Source organism: Lupinus angustifolius, chromosome LG12, assembly GCF_001865875.1.
Source record: "Lupinus angustifolius cultivar Tanjil chromosome LG12, LupAngTanjil_v1.0, whole genome shotgun sequence".
In the NCBI taxonomy this organism is placed as follows: Eukaryota; Viridiplantae; Streptophyta; class Magnoliopsida; order Fabales; family Fabaceae; genus Lupinus; species Lupinus angustifolius.
In genome coordinates, this window is record NC_032020.1 from 912,593 (window position 1) to 929,046 (window position 16,454).

The following is a 16,454-nucleotide window of genomic DNA, read 5'->3' on the forward strand; positions in this document are numbered from 1 at the left end:
TCATTATACCTGTAGGGGTGGCTATCTAAACACAACTCAATGAAGGTCCTCTACTGGAATTGTAGAGGTATAGGCAACCTGAATACAAGGTTGGTGCTAAAAAACATTGTCCTAGCTAATAAGCCTGATATGGTTTTCATAGCTGAGCTAAAAATAACATTGCATGACATTAATCATGTTTACTGGGTAGAGTTAAAACTTGAATTGTTTACAGTTAATGTGAGAAATCCAATGCTTCCTAGCATTCGGGGATTGTGTAGTCAAGACATTGATCATATTGTGATCTCCTCCACAGATAAGCAAATTTCCATTTCTGCTTCTATTGAGAATAAGAATTTTTTTCCTTTGTGCAGTGTATGCAAACACTAACTATATTTCTAGAAAGAACCTTTAGCTGAGATTCAAAGTCTAATGGATGTCTATGTTTGCTCCTGGTGTTGCATAGATGACTTCAATGTGACTCTTGGGGATAATGAGTACAGGGAATCAAGAATTTCTTCTAGAACTCTTTCTTAGGAGTTTAAATCCTTCTCTGATAATGATGGTCTTATACACCTAGTCACTAGTGGTGCAGAGTTTACTTGGTCAAAGAAGAGAATGGGACAAGCTCTCACTGAAAAGAGGTTGGACAAGGCTATTTGTAATGAGGATTGACTTTCAGATCGGCACCAAGTTTCTTGTTGCACTCTCCCTAGAGTCTCCTCTGATCATCACCCTATCCTCCTCTGCTCAAGCAATTCTATAGTAAGTATAATATCATCTTTTAGATTTCACAAAATGTGGTTGAAACATCCTGATTGCAATAGGGTCATTGAGGAATCATGGAGAGACAGGGTGTTAGGATGTCCAATGTTCATTCTGGCAACAAAGCTAAAAAAGACTTCAAATTGTGCTAAGAGTTGGGAATGTTAATGTGTTTGGCAACATTCATCAAAAGGTGCAAGAGGCTTTGGCTAAGGTTGCAATAATCCAAAATTGTCTAAATGATCTTGGCCAGGATAATGACTTTATGGATCAAGAAGTGGTGGCTCAGAGGAATATGCTTCATGCTCTCAATATGGAGGAGGAATTCTGGAAAGAGAAAGCTAGAGTTAATTGGCATACTAGTGGTGACAGGAACACAAGTTTCTTCCATAGCGTCACCAAAATCAGACAAGTTTCCAAGTCAGTGAATCTTCTAAAGGTTGATGTCAATGTTATCACTGACCAGGATGAAATTTCCAATCATGCTTTGAACTATTTCACTGATCTATTTGGCTCTATAAATAACACTACTAATAATTCTCTCATTAGTGAGGTAATCCCTAGCCTGGTCACTGAGGTTGAAAATCAGTTGTTGACTTGTGAGCCTTCAATGGAGGAAATCAAGGGTGTTGTTTTTTCAATGAATGGAGAGGGTGCTCCTGATCCTGATGGGTTTGGAGGATGCATCTATCAGAATCATTGGGATATAGTTGGTAATGATGGTTGTAATTCAGTCAATTAATTCTTCAAATCTGGTTGGATTCTTACAAACATGAATTCAAATAGTGTTGTTTTGATTCCTAAAGCAACTAATGCAGAGAAGATAGAACACTATAGACCTATTGCTTTAGCTAATTTCCAATTTAAGATAATCACAAAGGTCATTGTTGATAGGCTTGCTTCCATAACAACCATAATTGTTTCTCCTCAGCAAAGAGGTTTCAAAAAGGGTAGAGTTATTCAGGATTACATTTGCATACCCTTTAAGGCCATTAATTTGTTAGACCATAAAACTTTTAGTGGAAACATGGCTATTAAGCTTGATATAAGGAAAGCATTTGACACTCTAGACTGGAATTTTTTGCTTGATACTTTAAAAGCATTTGGATTCAATATGAAATTCATCTCTTGGATTAACACAATCCTTCACTCAGTAAAGCTTTCAATAAACAACAATGGTAAGAATATAGGCTACTTTAACTGCAAGAGAGGGGTTAGACAAGGAGATCCCTTTCCCCCCTCCTATTTTGTTTGGCAGAAGATGTTATTAGTAGATGAATTTCAAAACTCGAAGATTAAACCAATCTCTGGCCCCAGAAACTTACTCACTCCCTCACATGTTCTCTATGCTGATACGGTTCTTATTTTCCGCAGAGGCATTAAAAGGGAGTTGTTAGCTCTCAAACACCTGATCCTTGATTATGCTCAGGTTTCTGGTCAAAGCATGAATATCAACAAATGCAAGTTCTACATAGTTAATGCAACTGCCAGAAAATTGGCAAACTTATCAGCTTATTTAGGTTTCAATGCTAGCAGCCTCCCTGTTAACTACCTTGGCGTTCCCCTCTTTAAAGGGAAACCTAGGAAATGTCACTTTCATGGTATTGCTGATAGAATCATCATCAAGTTAGCTAAGTGGAAAGGGTCAGCCTTATCAATCATGAGAAGGGTTGAGCTTGTAAAATCAGTCATACAGAGCATGCTGATTTACAGATTCCACATACACAATTGGCCATCTCAACTGCTAAAACACTTGGACTCTTGCATCATGAATTTTATTTGGTCAAGGGATGTCAAGGTCAGAAAGTTGGTAACAGTCGCTTAGTCCAAAATCTGTAATCCTACTAAAGCAGGGGGTTTAAGATTAAGGTCTCTAAAGAAAATAAACCAAGCTGCAATGCTTAAGTTAGCCCGGGATATGCTTTCTTGTGATCATGAGTGGGCAATATTCTTCAGGACAAGATTTGACACTCATAGGAATCATCCTAATAAATACTACAAGTCCTCTATTTGGCCAGGTATTAAAGGGAATCTGCACCTTGCAATATCCAATTTAATATGGTTGAAGGGGGATGGTAGGGAGATAAACTTTTGGAATGATAACTGGTTGGGCATCCTCTTGGTTGATATGCTGAACATTCCTCTAGAGTTGCACTCTAGCTTGTTAGCTTCAGTCGCTGATTTGACTATCAACTACAATTGGATAATCCCTCAAGAGCTAGCTGACAAGTTTCCTCAGATTGTTCAACAGATTTCTAAAATTTTCATCTCTAACACCAAAGACAAATTAATGTAACAACAAGCTTATGATGGCCAATTAAATCTCAAAGAGGCTTTTAAGAGTATCAACCCTCCTTCTCCTGAATTAAATTGGTGCAAAATCATCTAGTCTAGCTCCATTCATCCTTCAAAATCCTTTACAACTTGGAGACTTATAAAAACCAAAATGCCAATAGATGAAAATCTGCAGGCTAGAGGCTGCTCACTGGTTTCTATATGTAATATGTGCAGGGCTAGTGCTGAAACTTCTAAGCACTTTTTTTCTTCTTTGTCCATTTGCTAAGGCAATCTGGAACTAGATTAGCTGCACACTTGCAATCCCTATCAACATATCATCTATTTCTAGTATTCTTCTCATAAGCAATTGGTAGGGGAGTAATCAACTTAAAGAAGTTTTCATAGCTACAATTATTCACTCTATCAACAAAATATAGCATTGCAGAAACAAAAGCAGATTTGAGGATAGGAATCTTCTTGTTAACCAAGCTATCAACAAGATCAAAGTGGCAACTTCAATGTCTATAAATTCTACAAAGTTTTTTGCTAGCTCTACTATACATGAATTCTCTATTCTTAGGAACCTTCAAGTGGCAATTAATTACAGGAAAGCTCCAAACATTAAGAAAATCATTTGGAATCATCCTCCTTTTGGCAGAGTCAAGATCAATTCGGATGGTACTGCTCATTGTGCACCAGGTCTAACTGGAGGATGAGCAATATTCAGGGATCATAAGGGTGATTTCTCAGCTTTTTTTGAAACTCAACATGCTTTATTTTCTTAGTTGACCACAACATTAATGGCTATCCAATTTTCTCATCAAAAGGGTTGGAACTCAATCTAGTTGGAATGTGATTCTGTACTGGTTACTCACATGTTTCATGACTCAGTCAATGTCCCTTGGAAGCTCATAAACAAATGGAGATTGTGCAAGTCTTTAATGGAGTCTATGAATTGTTGGATCACTCATATACACAGGGAAGGCAATGCTTATGTAGATAAGCTTGCTAGTTTTGGAATTTTGTCTAGAACTTTTACTTGGTGGAATGAAAGCCCTACACTAATAGTAGAGGACTTTGGTAGAAATAGATTAGGATTGCCTAACTATAGGTTCTCTACTTCAACTCTCTTTTGTAATTTTTCCTAATTAATATATGTGGGGTGTGTTACACCCTTTGCCTAAAAAATCTAACGGACCAAATATGTGAAACTTAAAAGTTATTTAAGATTTTTCTCTCTCATCACTTATTGCACTCACTCATTTAGTCCGTTAGATTTAAGAAAATGAGTAGTTGAGATTCAATGTAACTAATGTAACTTAAACTTGGATATAAACGAATCTCTTCTCAACTATATATATACTATTTAATAAAGGGAAAACTAAAAATAATTACTCATAGTATAATTTGTGTTTACCTATTTTACCCTTCATAATTTATAATTTCATATTTATGTAAATTATGATTGTGTCAATGTAAATTGACGCTTCTTTTATAAACTACCAGACATTTACAACATGTAGATTACACATTACAAATAATTGAAAAATAGATTGACAGTCAGAAGAGTGTCTGTCAACACACTAGTATATGATTTATTTTCTAAAAAAATCATATAATATTATGTAACCACCACCATCACAATATCTATCTCTTTCACCTTAAATTGAATATTATAACAAAGATAAAAAAATATAATATAAGTAAACCAAACACAACAATATATTTCAATTCTTCAAAATGAAATATATTAAAACGAAATATTTAGTATCGTACAATGTGGACTGGCAGACTGCTTATCGATACACTAGTATAAATTAAAGCCAAAATATCTTATAATTATCTATATGGTATAATTTCCCCTTACCTAATTTGCTATTCTAATTAACTATTATTACAATGTTTTTCCACACGATAAAAAATATCGATTGAAGTTAGAGAAAGTTATATATACCAAAAATATCAAACCACCAATGCAATTTTTAATGACAATTTTTAATAATATCACAATTCATTTTTATATTTCTTTAATCACAATATTATAATATCAAGTACACTCAATATAAAAAATATGAAACAATTCATTAAAATGAAATAAATAAAAATTAAATATTCAATACTAGAAAATATGAATGTGCATTAGTAGGCATGGAGTGTCTATCAACATACTAATTATAATAAATTCGCAACAACATCTTACTAGCAAGTTACGTGTACATTTGCACGGACAATATTTTTTGCCGCATGGTACCCGTGCATTCATATTGTTAAGACTACACATGTGACCTGCGCATTTTAATGGTTAAAACACGTATGTTACACATACATTCATATTGCTAAGAAAACACATTACTCATGCATTCACATATTTAAAACACACATGTTACTCATACATACACATTATTAAGAATACATGTTATACCTGTATTACCAATGCAAGTCCAATTTTATAAAATGATTACATTTTTATCAATAAAACTACTCAACTCCAATGACCGATATTAATTATATTTCTCATACAAAGTAGAAGATAACATTTTGAAAGAGACTCAGTTGAGAAAAAAAGGTACATGAGTCTAAAGAACAGTGTCAACTTCCATTATGTTATATTTTGATTAAGTTTTCAATATTTTGTTTTGAATGAAATTGAACATAATTCATTATCATAAAATATATCCATGATGATCATTGTCTCAAATTTATATCCATAATAAGCATTGTCTGAAATTAAACAATCAGAGATAAATCAAAAAAGAAATATACAACAAATCAATTCATTATCATAAAATTGATACATCTCTCATTCAATTACACAAAATTAACAAGTATCAACAAAATGGCTCTGTTAGGGTTTCAAAACTTCCAAACTTCTGGGAATTTCTCCTAACTTCTTGGAACAAATCTCCAACTTTCTTGGATCTAATACTACTTCTCAGAAAAATGTCTAATGAACACTGCATACCTTGGTCTTTTCTCGGTGGTATTCCGGATGCTTCAACAAAAGCTCCTTCTCTTCCAACAAAATCCTTTGCTCATGTGGTGAAAAACACTCGTGATATCTCTGTTTCCCAACTTCCACAATCCTGCATTAAAGGGGATGCAATAGCCATAATAATACTAGGAGATGACTATCAAGCAGGACTCCAAAGATGTAAGAGTCATCTACATGGTAGGATTATTCTATCGAAGGGTGACACCCCTATCAAATATGTTGATTTGAAATCTAAGCTCACTACAATATGCAGCATGACTGGGAAATGGAATATGATATCACTAGGGAAGGGATTCTTTGAATTTTCATTCTCCTTTATTGAAGACATGTGATCTATGTGTGCAATAGGTTCTTGGAACCTCAAACCAGGTATCATTCGTCTCTTCTTATGGATACCAGATTTCAACCCAAGCTTGCAAAGGCTGTCTCACTGCCAAATTTGGGTAAAAAATTTAGGTCTTCCACAAGAATATTGGAGCCCAAGGATTATATTCTCAATAGCAGGGGGAATTGGTACCCCAATATCTATGGATGAAGCAACAAATAACAGAACTTTTGGTCACTTTGCAAAAGTCCTTGTGGATATCAATCTTAAGGCAACATTACCATATCAGATATTGGTTGAGAGGGAGGGTTTTATGTTCTTTGTGTCTATAGAGTATGACAATCTTCCTGATTTTTGTTTTGGGTGTTAGGCCATAGGTCACATAGCCTCTAACTATCGAAAAACAACTTAGAAAGAATCTACATTTGACCATAAAATACCTGCAGCCAGGAAACCAAAGGTAGTGGAAAAAGAACCATCACAGGTGAAAGAACCTGAGTTGTTCATCAACTTGAATATAGATGCAACAAAGGGAATTAACCATGATGATCAAGAAAGAGTTAGGTTGTTTCCCCAAATTGAGCACCTAAATGAATCCTCTGATGAGGAACTGAGAGTTGTAACGCCCCGAAAATTACTCCAACAATATTGCCCAAAAATGGGTAAAAAAAATTTTGAAATTTAAAACTTCTTCACTTTCATTTGACTCATTTTTTAGACATCACGTTAAGTAACCTAAAATGCGGAAAAGACAACAATAGTTACCTAGTGGTAACCGAAAGTCACTTAATATATATATATATATCGTGGAATAATTCTTTATTGAAAACAACTGATAACGTTTATACAAAAGCAAAGCGGAATACATCCTGGTCCAAGCTGAAAATATATACAATAGTCTGGTTTATTCAAAATACCCTACAAAGATACTAGCCTCAAAGGCAACTAGAAATGGAAATGACCACTAGTGACTAGGTCCGGGGTTTGTGGGTGTACTAGCACACTCGCTAGGATCCTCCTCCGTCTTAAAATTAGAAGAGAGGTCCACCACCTCAATGGAGTCCTCTATATAGACCAAATCCACACAGTCTTCCTCTTCGGCTTCCAGCTCCTCTTCCGGGTTGTTGGACGAACTCTGTGACTTTCAACTCACTCCCGCATCTGCCTAAAAATCGGGCAGCGTCCATATAGCAGCTCTCTTCTCCAGTGGGGAATTGGGCACATCGTTCGTACTCTGTCTCCTTGTAGATGGTCCAACATCAGTGAATCCGTGAGGAATCACAGACTGAATGGATGGTGCAGTAGGTGCAAATCTCCGAACAGGTAAGGTGAAAGAAGCCTCCAAGTTCGCATGTTGTGAAGGGAAACGCATCGTAGAGCCATCACAAACCATCTCCATCTCTAAGGCACAAGGGCTTGTGTAGGTGAATCGGTGTTCGTCACTGCTCCATGTCCCCACCTGGGACATCTAGAATCGATAACTCAAAATCCTCGTGGTACGGTCCATCTGAATGAGAGCACGAATCTAAGACAAGTAGAAAGAAGAGAAAATAACATAAAAGAGAGTAAGACATCTAATGAATATAATTCATTGACAGCGTGAAATTACACGAAATATCACATCTAGACAGGCACGCATAAGAGTCGAGTGAATTTATATCTTCTATAAATTGAGCTTTTGTGTCAAAATTATTATTCAAAGATAAATATTATTTTATTATTATATTCAATTATTTTTAATTTATTGAATTGAATTTAGAATAATATCTTCTTTTATGAGTTTTATAAATTTAAAAATTAATATTCTCGAATATTATTTTCCATGATGACATTAATTATCATCCTTTTAATTTTGATTAGAATATGAGGACATACTATTAAATGAATGACTTGATTATTTATTTAGTGATTAAAATTTAGAATTTAATTATTTGCAAGAGTGATTATCTCCCTTTACGAAGCTTAGAGTGAAGAATTTTAAAAAAGAAAATGATAATAATAAACGTGAAGAAATGAATATTATTTTTTGAAAATGAAAACTTAAAATAGAAAATATTTCTTGAAAGCAAACAACCCCTTACCCTTTCCAAAAATGCATTTTACAGAGCAAATTGAATTATTTTAACATCCATCATTCTTACAATGGTTAAAGAATCCAAGATGAAATTTTATTAGATAATAATGTAATAAATGAATAAAGGTAATAATAATATATTTAATGAAGCTTGAAATATCTTATTCTCAACTAATTTGAGCTAATTATATCCCACACACACTAATTTGAGTATTTAAATTTTTTATAAAACAATATTATATTTTCTCCCATAACCTCATTTTTAGTTTATTTTTATAAGGATAAACTTATGAAAATAAGCTTATATCATAGTTTGTTTGACAAAACTAAGTGGTAGTTGATAGTTGTGAGCTTATAGCTATAAAAGTAGTTGGAACCTTGTAACTATGAAGATAGTTGTGTATGTAACTAGAAGCTCGTAATTGTATATGTAGTTTATTAAACTGGAATTGTTTGGTATTTATTTAGTTATTTATTAATTTAATAATATTAAAACAAATAATTTTATTTCAAATTTTTTAATCCTTTATTTATTATTTTATTTATAATTTGATATGCAATATTTTTATTTATTTGAAGATAAAATGAATCAACAAAAAATAATATGGTTTTTTCATTGGGTTAAGTAATGTTATTTTTAAAATTTTGAAGGATAAAATTGAAAAAAAATTATTGAAAGTTACTTTCACTCTCTAAATGCTAATTAAAATAGCTTTTTGAAAAATAGCTTTTAAATGTTACAAACTCATTTTCTAAAAGCTAAAAGATCCTTTATTATTTATTTATCGAATGACTCTAATAGCTTATCAATTAAGTCACAAACCATCTCCGTCTCTAAGGCACAAGGGCTTGTGTAGGTGAATCGGTGTTCGTCACTACTGCTCCATGTCCCCTCCTGGGACATCGAAATTCGATAGCTCAAAATCCTCGCAGTACGATCCATCTGAATGAGAACACGAATCGAAGACAAGCAGAAAGAAGAGAAAATAACATAAAAGAGAGTAAGACATCTAATGAATATAATTCATTGACAGCATGAAATTACACGGAATATCACATCCAGACAGGCACGCATAAGAGTTGAGTGAATTTATATCTTCTATAAATTGAGATTTTGTGTCAAAATTATTATTCAAATATAAATGCTATTTTATTATTATATTCAATTATTTTTAATTTATTGAATTGAATTTACATTAATATCTTCTTTTATGAGTTTTATAAATTTAAAAATTAATATTCTCCGATATTATTTTCCATGATGACATTAATTATCATCCTTTTAATTTTGATTAGAATAATTATATTTATTATAAAAGTATGTTATCTTACCTTTATCATATTCATCCTTTTATTCCCAACAGTATTTATTTATCATATTATTTATACATGTCTTATTACTATAAAATTATATATATATATATATATATATATATATATATATATATATAACTTTTTTGAAGTATTTTTTTCGAAATTTAATTAATTATTTGAGTTGTCCAAATGAATCATTCGAACCGAACAGTTCGCGAACTTTAACCGAGTCGAACTCGAGCTAAAATAATAACTCATATCGAACTCAAGTCGAGTTTCGAGACGAACCAATCCTTATCGAGTTGAACTGAGCTAACCATTAAACAATGCAATAAAAAGAACATCATCAAATAAAATGGTAAAAGTGAAGAAAATGTAACCAAATAAAAAGTAGAGATATAGAAAAGGAAAAAGAATTGAGTCAATACCAATAATAGTTGTGATTGAGTTCTATAAAAAGACATTTCTCAATAAATTATAATTATTAAGAAATAGTCCATAAAATAAAAGACATCGTCAACTAATAAATTGAACCAAATTGTTATGTTTGTTTTGGTTCAATTTCTATACTAAAAAATAATATAAATTGAACCACTCTTATTTCTGATTCAATTTTTGAATTACACTAAAAATTGATTTGAACCATATTGTTACCCTTTCAATCATAGTTAGGGCTAGCCATGGTCATAAAAAAGTCCACCGAATCAATGTAAAGTTTTTGTCTATTGTGGTGTTGAAAAAGTTGGCTCAATCATCTTAGAATTTAGCAAATTAATTTATATCCCAAATGTTCTCTTTGAATTAAAAAAATGCTATTCACTTTAAGTTGATATTTTGATTAAAGTTTGATGCATGCAGGTGACACGTTCTTGTTTTGTACTGGGAATATACAATGCTTAATGGTGACAGATATAGAGATGGTGAAAAAACTGATCCTTTACACTCCATTGAATCTAGGGAAGCCTTCTTATCTTTCTGAATATTTGAAGCCATTCTTAGGGTTAGGTATAGTTTCATCAAGTGGTTCAACTTGGTTGCGCCACAGAAAGATAATTGCTCCTGAACTATACCTTGATAAGGTCAAGGTATGTGTATACATACCCCTTCTCATTCTAAATATTCTATTACCACTTAAATTTGATACGGCCCAAATACGGTCTAATACGATTATGCTACGATGTTGAAGGCAATGATTAATCTGATGGTTGATTCAACAAAGACAGTAATAAGTTGTTGGGAGAATAAAGTTGAAAGGGATGGAGGAGTTTCAGAGATTAAAGTTGATGAAGATTTGCAAAACTTGTCAGCAGATGTAATTGCAAAAGCTTGTTTTGGAAGCAATTATAATGAAGCAAAGGAAATATTCACAAAGCTTAGAGATATTCAAAGAGCCATGTCCACTGTTTTTTCATATGCGGGAATTCCAGGTTTTAGGTATATACAATGTGCACATCTTCCATTAACATTTTTTGTCTTTGTGTTCTTAATTCCAGTTATGTTGTGTTTACCGCAATTGTAATCAGTGACGTTATTATGGAGACTACAAAACCATAATTTTATGGTCGCAATTACAATTATAGGATACACTTTAAAACACTGGTTACTATCATTACTAATGATGATATTACATTCTCTTGTAGATACATGCCAATCAGAACCAACAGAGAAATATGGAGAATTGAAAAAGAGATAGACACAAAGATATTGAAACTCATAAAAGAACGCTTGGATCATGGTGAAGAGAAAGATCTTTTACAAATGATACTAGAAGGTGCAAATAATTATGAAGAAAGTGATACCCTCTTAACAAATTCTATATCACATGACAGGTTCATTATAGATAACTGTAAAAACATATTCTCAGCTGGACATGAAACTACATCAATTACAGCATCATGGTGTTTGATGTTGTTAGCTTCAAACCAAGTTTGGCAAGATCGTGTTCGAGCCGAAGTACTTCAAGTTTGTGGAAGAGATCCTCCAAACGCGACCATGCTTAGAAGCATGGAGACAGTATGTTTCATATACAATGCCAACTAGTACTAAATGTTTCCTTAGAAGAATATAACTATATTAAACATTGGGAATGGAGTATCTCCTTATATAAGGAGATAAGTTATCTCCTCCTGCCAGTGAAATCATGACATGTGTCATGTTTCACCATTTTCTATAAAAATATTTTTAAAAATAAACAAAATAGCACACATGTCACATTTTTATTGGTTAGAGGAGATAAGTTATCTCCTTATGTAAGGAGATACATTTTTCTCTTTAGCAAAGGGAATGGAGTATCTCCTTACATAAGGAGATATGTTATCTCCTCCTGCCAGTGAAATCATGACATGTGTCATGTTTCACCATTTTCTATAAAAATATTTTTAAAAATAAACAAAATAGCACACATGTTACATTTTTATTGGTTAGAGGAGATAAGTTATCTCCTTATGTAAGGAGATACATTTTTCTCTTTAGCAAAGGGAATGGAGTATCTCCTTACATAAGGAGATAAGTTATCTCCTCCTGCCAGTGAAATCATGACATGTGTCATGTTTCACCATTTTCTATAAAAATATTTTTAAAAATAAACAAAATAGCACACATGTTACATTTTTATTGGTTAGAGGAGATAAGTTATCTCCTTATGTAAGGAGATACATTTTTCTCTTTAGCAAAGGGAATGGAGTATCTCCTTACATAAGGAGATAAGTTATCTCCTCCTGCCAGTGAAATCATGACATGTGTCATGTTTCACCATTTTCTATAAAAATATTTTTAAAAATAAACAAAATAGCACACATGTCACATTTTTATTGGTTAGAGGAGATAAGTTATCTCCTTATATAAGGAGATACATTATCCTCTTAAACATTTTACTTAGTTTACATATTAATCTATACCTGCAGTTAAACATGGTGATTCAAGAAACGTTGAGGCTTTATCCACCATCAGCATTTGTGAATAGAGAAGCAATTGAAGATATAAATATAAATGGTTTCATAATTCCAAAAGGGATGGGTATTCAAATTCCAATAGCAGTAATGCAACAAGATCCTGAGCTATGGGGTAATGATGCACACAAGTTCAATCCTGAAAGATTCTCAAATGGTGTCATTAGGGCTGCAAAGTTTCCTCAAGCATATATACCATTTGGAATAGGACCTCGTGTATGTGTTGGTCAGCATTTAGGAATGACTGAACTTAAGGTTATTATATCTCTTATTCTCATGAAGTTTCAATTCTCTATCTCACCAAGTTATTGTCATTCACCTGTTTTTCATATGCTTATAGAATCTGACCATGGTGTTCTTCTCAAGGTCACAAAAATATAGGCATAGTATTGTTATGTTTATGCCTTACATTATAGTACTTATCAGAATATATGCAAACTTCTATTGCATGCTGAATTGTAATAATTTTATAAATAAGTGATGAATCAGTACTAGTTATTTATTAATAATAAAAGTGGGAGGCTTTATGTGATGCATATAATTTGTGGTGGTGATTAAACGATTGTTGGTTATTATCTGAAGATGAAATTGATTTTAGGATATCTAAAATTTTAATTTTTGATTAAATTATTTTTTATTTTTTTATTTTTGAGAAAATATGTCAGACAAAATTAAGTGTTCACAGTTGTCTCTCTTATTGTTTACTGGATAGTATACATATTGAGGTTTGTGTATTATCATGGTAAGTAAAGTAAAGAAATGAATGTCAATTTTATTAAAAATGTGAAGACAATGATCACAAAGCAACATTGAGAACAAGAATGAAAGGAATTTATCGGAAACTTGTGACAATAAAATTAAAAACGACTACACATAGATACTACTGGAACTCACCGAGAACGTATGGATACAGCTGAAACTTATGACAATAAAATTAAATGCGAGCACGCACGGATACTGTGGAATTCATCGAACATACATGGATACTGCTGGAACTCACAGAGCATGTAGGGAAACTGTCAGAACTCGTGACAATAAAATTAGAAACAAGGACACTTGGATACTGTTGGAACTCGAAAATTCACACCAGGCTCGGGACCCTTACGGATTTAAATAAGTAGATTAGAGTTAGAGTCCTAGAAAGCATATTAGGCTTGAGGTCATATAAAGTTTGTTTGAAAGCACATCAAGATCCAAGACCTAGAAGGATTGATTTAGGCACCTTAGGCTTAGGGTCCTAAAAAGTTTATTTGAAAGCATAACAGGCTCGGGGACCTAGAAAGATTGATTTAAGCACATCAAACTCGGGGTCCTGAAAAATTTATATAGAAGTAATAATTTAAAAGTGAGAACGTAGGGATGCTGCCGAAACTCAGAAATTATCATGAGGCTTGGGGTCCTAAAAAGTAATAAGTTAAAGCGAGGATGTAGGGGTAGTAACAGAACTCGAAAATTCGCACTGGCTTGTGGTCTTAAAAAGTAATAATTTAGAAGGAACACACATGGATACTACCGAAACTCGAAATTCACTTCATGCTCAGGGTAGTGGAATGTAATAATTTAAAAGCGAGCATGCATGGAAACTGCCGAAACTTAGAAATTCACACCAGGCTTGGGATTCTGGAAAATAATAATTTAAAAGCGATCACGTGGGGATACTTTCGGAACTCAAAAATTACATCAGGCGCAAGATTTTTGAAATATTGATTTAAAAGCTAGATTACATGGATACTACTGGAACTCGAAACATCACATCATGTGTGGGGTCCAGAAAATATTGATTTAAAAGTAAGAACATAGGGATGTTGCCGGAACTCGGTAATTCACATCAGGTTCGGTGTCCTAGAAAGTAATAAATTAAAAGTGAGTGTGCAGGGATACTGTTGGAACACAAAAATTCACATGAGGTGTGGGGTCCTAGAAAGATTGTTTTAAAAGTGAGAACGCATGGATGTTGTCGTAACTTAGATATTCATATGACACTCGGGGTCCTGGAAAGATTGGTTGAAAGCACAACAAACTTAGGGTCCTGGAAAGCAAAAAATTAAATCAAGATTTTTGAAAGAACGTTGTGGCGTCAGAGTTCAGCAACGTCAAAACATTTTGGTATTTGAGTCCGATAATGTTTTCTGAAAGGGACGTTCTAGCATCTGAGTCTAGCAATGTTATAACATTTCGGCATCTGAGTCCAAAAATTTTTTCTTTTCAAAATAATGTTTTTGCATTTGATTTTAACAACATCATAACATATCGGTGTCTGAGTCTTACAATAATTTCTGTGTGATAGTAGCTTTTTATATATGATTGTATGGGAGTATTGACAGGGCAAATCACAAGTGCACGATTATGTCATCAAGTAATAAAATATCGATCCCACGAGGATTGGAAAATTCCTTTAATTATGACAATTAATTTATCCTTAACTCAAATAGGAATTAAAAGTGAAGTTAGAACAATTAAACAATTGATAAGAATAATTATGAATATAGGAAAAAGGGATTGAAATCTGATTTAGGAAGAGTTCTTAGGATATGGGTTATCACCTTTACACTAACAAATCCTTGGTTTGCTCCTTTTCATGAACTTTAAGTTCTGAAGGTGAATTGCTCTTTGATATATGTCATCCTCTCTCGAGCTCTGACACATGTACTTAATTGAAGTCGCACCTACTCTCGTGGTATGATTATCAATCAAATTCTTTACTTGGATCTTTCCAATCGCTTCGTAGCAACCCAATGTGAATTTCAAAAACCCCTAAGAATCATAATAATACTCTCATGAATTAAGGTTTTAGTTTGAATAACTGAATAGTCAGATAGTTTGTTTCACCTCTCAGTCCTTCCCCAATGTATCTAAGAGATGTAATTTGTTGGCTAGACAACTCACACGAATAAAACTCAGTTTAATGATTCAACTTACAACACTCAATGAAATAGAAGTAAGATCAAGTGTTTATTGAATGTAAAAGGGCATAGCCCCAATCCTAGAAATAAAGGGAATTACTCACTCATAATGGAGAAGAGAATACCAAATTTTAAATTAGAGAATTGTAATGTAAAAATGTGTTCAATCTTTGAAGGAGACCCTCATCTATCCTAATTACAAAATAATGGGTTAAGCCCAACAACAAAATCTAAAAAATAGTAATAGAATATAACATCCACGACTTCTTTTGGTCATTCAATTGGTCTTCGCATAGTCTCAACATAGAATTCCATCTTCTTGCACCCAATCTCTACTCTTTTTTGGCTTCAATCCATCCAAACTGCACAACATAGCCAAAAAACACACGCTCAACCCGAACAAAAAAAATAAAACCTAAAAACAATCATAAAGTCCTAATTATGTCCTAAAATGCAAGTTAAATGCAATATAAATGTAGCATAATTTCACACTCATCAAGTATTTTATGTAATGTATGAAACTTTTATTTATGCATGAGCATGCAATGACTCGAATTTGTGATATGCCCCACGTATGTATGTTTGTGTGACATGTATGCAATGCTTCCACTCTTGTTCTAGTGAGCCATTCGTGTTTTGTAGTATGATATAAAATTTACCAACTTAGTTTTTATGGACTCGACTGAAATGTGACCTATGTTGACCATTATAGACTAGGTTGATTTGTCAATGCCTTGTCTACCATGTTGCCCCAGTGTCATCTTGAGGAAAAAAAATATTAACCCCAAACTAATGCCCTAGTTTATGTTGCTTGGAACTTCTTTCTGAATAAATGCAAGTGCTCATGATTAGTTTTAGTCATAGGAAATAAGTTGTA

General features: G+C 33.1%; 1 protein-coding gene across 2 annotated transcripts; it reads left to right on the top strand.

Moving 5' to 3' along the window:
- On the top strand, nucleotides 10,562-13,166 carry LOC109362839 (cytochrome P450 714C2-like). Of its 2 annotated transcripts, XM_019608882.1 has the most exons (5): nucleotides 10,562-10,811; nucleotides 10,913-11,160; nucleotides 11,367-11,739; nucleotides 12,630-13,067; nucleotides 13,118-13,166. In XM_019608882.1, the coding sequence occupies exons 1-4, from the start codon at nucleotides 10,575-10,577 to the stop codon at nucleotides 13,053-13,055; spliced, it is 1,284 nt and encodes a 427-aa protein (XP_019464427.1). In that variant the 5' UTR covers nucleotides 10,562-10,574; the 3' UTR covers nucleotides 13,056-13,067; nucleotides 13,118-13,166. The 2 variants fall into 2 exon arrangements, with proteins under 2 accessions (XP_019464427.1, XP_019464426.1); XM_019608881.1 differs by having other exon boundaries at nucleotides 12,630-13,151.

Excerpts from the sequence above, each read along its gene's own strand:
- LOC109362839 (XM_019608882.1), top strand. The coding sequence starts at position 10,575 with ATGCATGCAGGTGACACGTTCTTGTTTTGTACTGGGAATATACAATGC. Across the intron at positions 11,161-11,366 it reads GCGGGAATTCCAGGTTTTAG|ATACATGCCAATCAGAACCA; the intron begins GTATATACAATG and ends ATTCTCTTGTAG. Across the intron at positions 11,740-12,629 it reads TGCTTAGAAGCATGGAGACA|TTAAACATGGTGATTCAAGA; the intron begins GTATGTTTCATA and ends CTATACCTGCAG.